The 10,463-nt window shown below is 38.2% G+C and overlaps 1 protein-coding gene across 1 annotated transcript; it reads left to right on the plus strand.

The window, feature by feature from the left end:
* Nucleotides 1-3,799: 3,799 nt before the first annotated feature.
* Nucleotides 3,800-8,853, plus strand: cmklr2 (chemerin chemokine-like receptor 2). The gene is made up of 3 exons (XM_084422448.1): nucleotides 3,800-3,996; nucleotides 5,379-5,470; nucleotides 6,302-8,853. Exon 3 carries the CDS (start codon nucleotides 6,303-6,305, stop codon nucleotides 7,371-7,373), a length of 1,071 nt encoding a protein of 356 aa, XP_084278574.1. The 5' UTR covers nucleotides 3,800-3,996; nucleotides 5,379-5,470; nucleotide 6,302; the 3' UTR covers nucleotides 7,374-8,853.
* Nucleotides 8,854-10,463: the final 1,610 nt, after the last annotated feature.

The raw sequence follows: 10,463 nt of genomic DNA on the forward strand, positions 1-10,463 counted from the left end.
ACAAAGGACCCAATGTTGAACCTTGAGGTACACCAAGACATTGATTAGCTGGCTCGGGTGTGTTTAATTAGTTCCTTGAGGGCCACTGTCAGAGTAAACTGACAGAGTTTAGCTTCAACCCTGAGTTTGACACCTGTGTTCGAAAGGTTCTTTCACTCTGAACCAAAATTACAGACTATGAATAGTGAGTACATGGAGAACATTCTTCAGAAGAGAGTCCAATCTCCCTCCATTCACTTGCACAGGAATTTTCATCAATGTCACGCAGGCTTTGAAAACACTCACTCTTTCCTGCTTAGTTTAATTGTAATTCATCTGTCGACCAGTGGGAAGGTTTAGGAGGCAGACTGTTTAATTATTAACCAGCTGTGTACCTTGTATTGTTATATTATGTACTGTATACTGCTGCAATTGTTCAAAACCATTACTAGTTTTAAAACTGTTATTCTGTTTATACTGTTTTGATTGAATAAAAAATATTTTTTTGCAATTAAGAGGCTGGTTATTTGTATACAGCAGTGTTTAACCTTATTTATAGATAATTGTATTGTTTTTATACAAGTAAATGGCATTTCAGCTGCCAGAAAATTACTGTTTTTTTACAGGTTTTTTTTTTTTTTTTACAGTGAGGATTAGTGACTTTTCATGAAGTCTTATGGTCTATTCGAACAAACTGTTTTCTGTCAGTATATGATCTTATCATTTAATTATAATTTGAATACTTGTTAATGCATGTGAGAAAATATCCCATTGCATTCCTTATAATTATATGCAACTGTATAAACATTTCTTGTTATTTTAGGTTTTAATTAACGTGGGTTACAATCCTTATAAAACTAGCAACAAAACTTAGGCTAATTAATGAAAAGAAAACAAGAGTCTGTGCATCAGGAAGTTTTTCATTTTGGCTGATTGTTTGTGCTTAGAAAGAATTCAAACAAAATGATTTAATTTAAAAATGTTTTTATAAATTAATTAATACATAAATATGTGCATTCTATGCATTCCAGCTTAGTAATGTTTACATAGTGGTTATGTGTCCTCTAACTGTCTGTTCCAAACATTATAATTCCAGGATATCCTGTTCAAATGATGAGACCCCAGTGGAGCCACTGAAGCGATGCTGGAAACAGATCGAATGATCAGCCCGGGATTTCTGTGTTCAAATGCTGTCCATGGCCTTGAACTATGACTCTCAACTAGTTTAGCCCTTTCCTTCCCAGTTCAGATGCCTAACCTCTTAATTTCCTCAGAACAGGCTGTTTACTTTACTTTATTTACTCACGAGCCACAGTGATCATCATACCTTAAACGATTAATTGCAGATCATTGAGATACAATACATGATTTCACAACTGCACTGGTTACCTGTCAGACATTCATATCTCTTTGGTGTCTGTCCAGTATGGAAGTTACTGTTAGTGGCGGTTATATTTTGGGTTAAAGGGATACTCCACTTTTTTTGGAAATAGGCTCATTTTACAGCTCCCCCAGAGTTAAACAGTTGAGTTTTACCGTTTTCGAATCCATTCAGCCGAACTCCGGGTCTGGCGGTACCACTTTTAGCATAGCTTAGCATAGATCATTGAATCGGACAAGACCATTAGCATCTCTCTCAAAAAAATGACCAAAGAGTTTCGATATTTTTCCTATTTAAAACTTGACTCTTTGGTGCGATTTTCTAGGCTGATATGGCTAGGAACTATACTCTCATTCCTGCGTAATAATCAAGAAACTGCCGTACCATGAGTGCAGCAGGCGTAATGATATGACGCAGCGCCTGAAAATAGTCCCCAGCTGAGTAACTTCCAACGTGACCGGGACTAAGTTTGTCTAACCTATTAGACCTATTTTCAGGCGCTGCGTCATATCATTATGCCTGCTGCACTCATGGTACGGCAGCAAAGTTTCTTGATTATTACGCAGGAATGAGAGTATAGTTCCTAGCCATATCAGCCTAGAAAATCACAACTTTACATTTTCTGTCGGTCTTAGTACACGATGTAACTACAGAAGAGTCAAGTTTTAAACAGGAAAAATATCTAAACTCTTTGGTCATTTTTTTGAGAGAGATGCTAATGGTCTTGTCCGATTCAATGATCTATGCTAAGCTATGCTAAAAGTGGTACCGCCAGACCCGGAGATCGGCTGAATGGATTCGAAAACGGTAAAACTCAACTGTTTAACTTTGGGGGAGTTGTAAAATGAGCCTATTTCCAAAAAAAGTGGAGTATCCCTTTAAAGCTGTCTCTCTCTAATAAGCATAGACAACATCTGCAAACATTTTCTGTGCTGAGTTTAGGGGTAAACCTACAGAACTTTGTTGCGCTAAATAGAAAAATATGATGAAAATGTATCAAATTAATTGAGTGCTAGACACTGAAAGCATTTTTTTTTTAAATGTTTCATTCTTTATGTAACCAGGTTAAAACTCATTGAGATTAAAATCTCTTTTACAAGAGTGACCCGGCCAAGAAAGCAGCTACAATAACATAAACATATAATACATTAAAACAGAAAAACACAATCAAGGATCACAACAGCAATTTACCAAAGTATAAAACACATAATCTGTTAAAAGTAGTTTAAACTTGTTTAGTGATGGAAGCATAGTCAGCTTTAAGATGTTTTGTAAATTATTCCAAGCAGAAGAAACAAACCCGAGGAACTTTAATATAACAATTCGTTAGAACGAAGATTGTAGCAAACATTTGTATTAGAAATGCAGAATAAATAATAATGCAAACTAGTGTGGAAATCTCAGTGGTCATGGCCACTGATTTCATAAAGGCCTAATAATGAGCTGTTTAATCAACAATATGGTTAAAATTTAGCTCTTCATCTGCAGTTCATATTCCAAGGAATAGGAAGTGACTCACACGCATCCCTTAAGGTTTGAATTAAACACCATATGCATCCTGTACATGTAAAGCCATACTTCAACTGCAGCAGGGGGCAGTGGCTGCTCAGAAACACAGATCTGAGACTGTTTAACTCAGACAGACTGCAAAAATGAACTCTGATGACTATACTAACCACAGACATATGCACTTCATTTGCACAAAATGAAAGATTTGTAATAGGGCAGACTATGTAGTGCTAATGTGATGAGTACAGAGACCAGAGGTCTGTAAAATGGATTAACTGGTCACAGCAACATGGTACATATGGGGAAACAATCTACTGGTGATTAAATTAATTAATTCTGTTGCAATAATTATAGCAGGAAATATAAATTCAGGCAATTTTGAACACTTTTTGCCATTGAGATGACTGGGGAAAATGTCACGATTATACTGAATTAACCATATGTTATAATACATTTAATTAATAAACCACTATAATCGTTTAGATTAGCATTCTTTGGCATATTTGTTCCTGCGATCAAAGCTGAATTTTCAGCATCATTACTCCAGTCTTCAGTGTCACATGATCCTTCAGAAATCACTCTAATATGATGATTTGATGCTCAAGAAACATTTCTGATTTTATTCAATGTTGGATGTTTTACACTTTTTTTTTTTTTTATGAATAGAAATTTCAAAATAACAACATTTATTTGAAATATAAATATTTTGTAACACAAATATTTTACTGTCCCTTAAAATATGTCCTTGAACAAAAGTATTAATTTCTATCAAAACAAAAAAGTACACAAACGTAGTGTAAATATGTTGTTTTATATAATTTGTTTTATAACTGTATTTTATAAGTGTGTATGTGTTGTGTGTGTGTGTATGTGTGTGTGTGTGAGAGAGAGAGAGAGAGAGAGAGAGAGAGAGAGAGAGAGAGAGAGAGAGAGAGCGCAAAATCGCTCCATTGTAACGTTCGGCTCCAGTCAGTGCAGTGAGTCTTCAGTGTTTATCTCGCATCCTTCACCAAACGACACACTTTACACGGCTTATAAACCACTTTCAACAAATGGGGCAAACATTTGCCTAAACTTTTGGGGGTTGGGACCTAAACTAGTGAACAATATCCTCAACGACAAACAAGGTACGGCGACTACAGTTACGTTTCTCTCACTTGGCTAGTTTATGACAAAACTGCCTTCACTAAATAACACTTTACAATAAGTTTCATTAGTTAACATGAGTTAATGTATTATTAACTAACAATGAGCAATTTTAGTTACATCATTAATTCATCTTTGTTAATGTTAGTTCATTAGTTAAAAAAAAAAAACCTAGTGCATAGTTCACAGCTGTTCATTGTTTTTTCCTCTAAGGTCACAGTGCATTAAATAATGTTAACAAATACAACCTTTAATATTAACTAAGATTAATAAATGCTGTAGAAGTACCGTTCATTCTTAGTTAATGTTAACTAAGGTAGTTAACTAATGTTAACAAATTAACCATATTGTAAAGTGTCACCAATGCATTATTCATTACACTCATTACACAGTGAATGCACTTCAGTCGGTCTTTTTACATCGTCTTAAGTTTGGCAAAGACGTTTTTTATTTATTTTTTTACTGTAGTTTGAGTTATATGTTGCTTTGAATATTAAAAAGTGAAGTTCTAGATCCATTGGTTGCTGGTTTCTAGATTATTTAATCATATGGATGGTTTTCCAGAAGTGAAAACTCTTTGAGGGACTTAAAAATGTACAGACTTAAAAACGTACAAAGCTTGGGTTTGGTTCTAATTGAAACCAGTTTTATTCTTGAAGATCAGGCTATGCAAACATCTCTGCCCTCATTGTTGCTCAAGTTTGGATTAATTCTGCATTGGTGTGGCGGAATAAATATAATTATAACTGATATATCTGAAATATAATATCAGTTGTTGTTGCTCATTCATTGCACTATAAGGTTTGCAAGTAATGACAGCTCAGTTGTCTAGCTAGTTTTCAAACTTATGATGAGCTGATTTGTGTTTATTAACTGATCACATTTCCAGAGAGAGAATATTCATGCATCTCTCATTAGGGTCATAAAGTCCTCTGGTCGCACAGATGGAAAGATCCTGCTGTGATACATTCCTGTTGAGTGAGAGGTTTGGGAGTTAGTGACAGATCGGAATCATAAAAAGCCCTCTGAGTGTGTGTGTCTGTCTATCTCTCTGTGTGTGTGTGTGTGTGTGTGTGTGTGTGTGTGTGTGTGTGTGTGTGCTGGCAAAACTCAGACCACAGACCCCTGTGCTCCTGACGGCACACAGAAAAAAAAACACTGGAATGAGTTTATGAAGGGGCAAAAGTGTGTGTGTGTGTGTGTGTGTGTGTGTGTGTGTGTGTGTGTGTGTGTGTGTGTGTGTGTGTGTGTGTGTGTGTGTGTGTGTAGGCCAGGCTTAGTCCATATCTCCTGTCTCTCTTTCTTCACCTCTCTTACCCTCTCCCTCTCTCTCTCTCTCGTTCTACTCCGGGAACAAAAACAGGGAAACACCCAGCAGACACAGCATTATCCTTTTGGGATTTGGCACAGGAGTATTTGCAGAGAAGAACTGATCCGTGAGCTGGACGCTGTCAGGTAATTCATTCTTCAACTCTGAAATGTCTTTAAAATACTGTGTTTGGATTGAGGCTCCATAATACTTCATATTTCCATGAACTGAGTGTAACTGTTAGAATACATATTTGTGTATTTCTCAGTTATTTTCCATCTAAGTGTCATCTTTGCCTCAGATATTTCACTTTTTTTATATATATTTTCACGCTTCTTCAATCTTTTAGAAGAAATAAACATCTGTAGAAATGCTGAGCTTAAAAATGTATTTGATAAGAGATGACCGAGTTTATGTTGCAATCTCTGACTTTGGTATGTCGGCAGATCAGCACAGCTTGAGACATTGTTGATATGTGTGAGTTCTTTTTCCCTCCTTACTCAGTTTACAGTTTTTCATAATTTTCCAGACATTTAACCATTTTCTCAAATCCTTACACACAATTTTAAAAACTCACAGCCAATGTTACAAACAGCTAACTTCTGAATCCCAATTCAAACTTTGCCCTCAGACAATACACACAATCTGTCAAAAACACAGACTTCACGACCGTTTGTTACAGATTCATTCAAAACACTGCAAACAAGATGAATAAATAGATAAATAATTTGGAACTTTGTGAAATCACAACTCTTTCAGGGACAATCCTGACAAAAGAAATGCAAAACGGTACTGTAATAAATATATTAAGAAGATACATTTATGCGGGAGTGTTGTGGGAAAAATGTTTGATCATTTTTGCAATTCCACTAGCTGACTCTTGTGAAATTACATCACCTTTAAGCAATTCGCTCTCCTTTCAATCTAAGTAAAAGTCAATAGACATTCAAGTAATTTTGCTCTCATTTTGTCTTTAGGATGATGACCCAAGAAGACACGGACTACGAAAACCTCACTTACGAATACACGGACTTTGGCTACGTAGAGGAGACCAAAGCCGATGGCTACACTCAGAGAGAAGCTCTTCACATCATATCAGTGATCATCTACAGCCTGGCGTTTACTCTGGGTGTAATTGGGAATGGCGTGGTGATCTGGGTGACCGCACTCAAAAGCAAAAGGACCGTGAACAGCGTATGGCTGCAGAATCTGGCCATTGCCGACTTCGTGTTTGTGCTTTTCCTTCCGTTCTCCATCGACTACGTGCTGCGAGACTTTCACTGGCTCTTCGGGAAGACCATGTGCAAGCTGAACTCGTTCGTGTGCACCATGAACATGTACGCCAGCGTGTTGTTTCTCACCGTCCTGAGTTTGGATCGCTACATCTCACTGGTCCACCTCAACTGGTCGGAAAGGTACCGTAACGTCCGGCGGGCCTGGGGGCTGTGTGCGCTGATTTGGATCATATCTTGCTGTTTAAGCTGTCCGGCCCTGATATTCCGTGACGTAATCCAACATGACGGGAAGGTCGTGTGTTTTAATAACTTTCACAATGAGAGCATGCACATGGTAATGGTGAGACACGTTGTACTCGTGTCTCTGCGAACCACCGTGGGTTTTCTGCTTCCGTTCGCCACCATCACCGTGAGCGGCGTGTTGCTCGCCGTCAAGATGCGCCAGTCCAACTCGTTACGCTTGACCAGCTTCTCCAGAACCGTCTCCGCTGTGATCCTCGCGTTCTTCTTGTGTTGGGTGCCGTTCCACACGTTTAGCCTGATGGAGCTGAGCATGCACCACACCACACACCTTCACTCCGTGCTCATGGTGGGCTTCCCGCTCGCCACCAGCCTGGCCTTCTTCAACAGCTGCGTCAACCCCATTCTCTACGTACTGCTCACCAAGAAAGTGCGTAAACTGGTGAGGAGGTCGTTGTTTAACTTCACCAAGAGCTCGCTGAGAGAGCTGAGTCAGTCTGTGTCTGCGACTGAGTTTGACTCGGCACTGGTCAGCTACTCTCCTGAAGAGCCCATGGCCAACTCCTCCATCTGATGGGCTCCAGTCCCTCCTAACTCAAACCCCAACTCAAGAAAGCTCCAACTGGACTGAAAATAGATTGGTTGGGAAATACTGGCTTTTAAAGGTGCAGTAAGACCAATGTTACTCACAATGGCTATGTTTACATGCACACCTTTTGCTTCAATCAGACTGAATTCGTTTCCGATTGATGAATCTGAATGTAGTGTTTACATGAACGCTAAACATGTGATCGGGTTTATATCGGGTCTCGTATATATGTCACAAGCTTCAAATCGGAATTGATTTTATGACATGCGCACACTGCGCAAATAAATATAGAGTTTCCCGCTGTTTGTGCATAATAAACATTCTCCTACATTGGTTATTTATTTGTTTTAAACAGCAGACTCAGTATCCATCTCTGGTCATAATTTGGAGACAATGAGCATGAACCGTTGTGCCGCTGCTTATTATTATCACGCAGTAAAAATGCCCAAAACCAGTCGTCTGTGGATGAGAATACGAAACAAGGACTGGTGGGACGTTGTCCTGCTCCACTTCACAGAGTGAAAGGAGAATTTTAGGATGACGCTACACTCATTTATATGACATTTTATTCAACAGGAACAACAGCTCGTTTCGCACGTCATACGTCATCATGCTATTTCAATGTCATTGCACATGCGCAGTCCTTTCAGTTTTGGTTTTCAGTCCGATCAAGTGTTTACATGTCCTCTCGATTGCATTAGAAAAGGAATATACCACCCCTTTCAATCCGATTGAAATTTCATCTGGATCAAAATTTTCGATTAAGGTGTTTACATGAAGGGTTTTCAGTCCGATTGAGCCGTCAATGCGATTAATAATGGATTATTTGGTTGTATATAAACGTAGCCAATGTAAGCTCTGCAACCATTTTCAGGCCTTCCTTCTTAGGTGACTCCAGTGATGGAAAGGTTTTCGGAAGATAAACTCGTGTCTTAAAGCTATTGCCTGATCAGTACCCAAGTGATATTCCTCTGAGCTTTTCTCTTTTGTAATGTCTCTCAGCCTCAGCCGTCAGTCTTTCTTTTAATCTCCCTATTGCTCACTTCTCTCCTCCCCCATCATGAGTGGACACGCCCCCTACTGCTGATTCGCTCACTCTCTCTCCTCCCCCACTGTGAGTGGACACGCCCCCTACTGCTGATTAGCTCACTCTCTCTCCTCCCCCATCGTGAGTGGACACACCCCCTACTGCTGATTGGCTCACTCTCTCTCCTCCCCCATCATCATTGGACATGCCCCTTCTGCTGATTGGCTCACTCTCTCTCCTCCCCCATCATGAGTGGACTCCTCCCCCTACACTGCTTATTGGCTCACTTCTCTCCTCCCCCATCATGAGTGGACACGCCCCTTCTGCTGATTGGCTTACTCTCTCTCCTCCCCCATCATGAGTGGACATGCCCCCTACACTGCTTATTGGCTACAAGTTTGTTTTGGAGCTCGGTCCGTTTCACTTTTAACAGCGTTTAAAAAAAAAAGCTTACTGCACTTTTAAAACTAATGCAGTACATTACCGTAAATATGTATTTAATGCATCATCTCTTTTATATTTAGTACCAATACAGTACTCAACATTTGAAGTGGATTAAAACCTTTCATCAAAGTTATACATGAATTTTGAACAATACCCGTTCTTGTCTTATGACTACTTTGATGAACTTTTTTGATCCACTTCAAATGTTGACTACTGTATATATGTATAAAGTGTTGAGTATAGAGTGTATAAGTGCGTCATGTATAATGCAGCATTTGGGTTCTATATAGAACGTTAAAGGGTTCCATCAGGTGCTTCACATATAGCACCTTTTAGGAGGTCCCATCATGGGATCATGTTATGGATTAAGTTTTAATTAATACATTTTTTATCAAATTTTATTTTAAATACATTTTATAAATCAAGCAGCTCATAAACACACTAGAAAAATGAAATAACCCATTAAACATGAAAGTATTATTCAATCTCCTTTTTATAATTTTCTTGGCGTACAGAGTTCTTTAAAGTTGAGTCAAGAGCCGTAGAGTTCAATATAGAACCACAACGGAACCTTTTTTTCTAAGAGTGTAAAATTGAGGAATGAAATTTCATCTCTGTTTGAAAGAACTCATTTTACATATTATACTATTGTGTCATTTGGATGCACACTGTAACTGAATTAATAAAGTTAGTAATAAATTTCTCATTCTAATGTTTTAGAATTATTCTGCTTTGTAAGTTATTAGATAGAATCTCTACAATTTTAAAGTAACAAACATTTGTGGTATAATGTTTTATTATAAAAAACAAAATCTGGGTTACTGTGAAGAACTTCTAATGGAAGTGAGCAGACTGTTCCAATGGAAGTGTCACGTTGTGGCTGTGATGAATTGCAAGATGCAGGAGTATGGGAAAAATATCATTAATCTTTAAAAAGTCTTTAATAATAAATTCAAAAAGGAAAAATGCAGGAGAATGCCAGGAATAAAGCATACCACATAGTAATAAGATGAGACCAAACAAAGAACTGAGGAAACCAAGGGCTGACATGCACAGGGAGACATAATGATTGACAGGTGAATGTAATTGATAACTAAGGGAACTATCTAGGGATTAATCAAGACTACACTGAACTGGAGACAGGGAGAAATACATGGAAACAAAAAGGCAACTAAACTAAGCATAATCCTGACAGGTAGCCACAAATCGTATGTTAACTTTTTTTTATTGTGAAATCTTTTTTGTGTAAAGTTATAACAAAATATCTTGTCAGCCACACATTCTGTCGACTGGCCTTGGCTTGTAATGAACCTGGAATATTCCTTTAACTATAAAATTAGACATTTTTAATCAGGCCTGGTTTCACAGACAGCGCTTAGATTAAGCCAGGATTAGGCCTTAGTTCAATTAGGATATTTAAGTATCTTAAGAAAACCGTGCCTGGTGGTATAAAACATTACTGGTGTGAATCTTGAGACAAAACAATGGCACTGACATACTTTAAGATATCTCAGTTGCTCTCAGTTAAAACAGCTCAGACATGCATTTTAGGCATTTAAAGCCTGGTCTGTGAAACTGCGGGCCAGTGCTCTAGGACAGCTCAC

Source organism: Rutilus rutilus (assembly GCF_951802725.1).
Source record: "Rutilus rutilus genome assembly, chromosome: 10".
Classification (NCBI taxonomy): Eukaryota; Metazoa; Chordata; class Actinopteri; order Cypriniformes; family Leuciscidae; genus Rutilus; species Rutilus rutilus.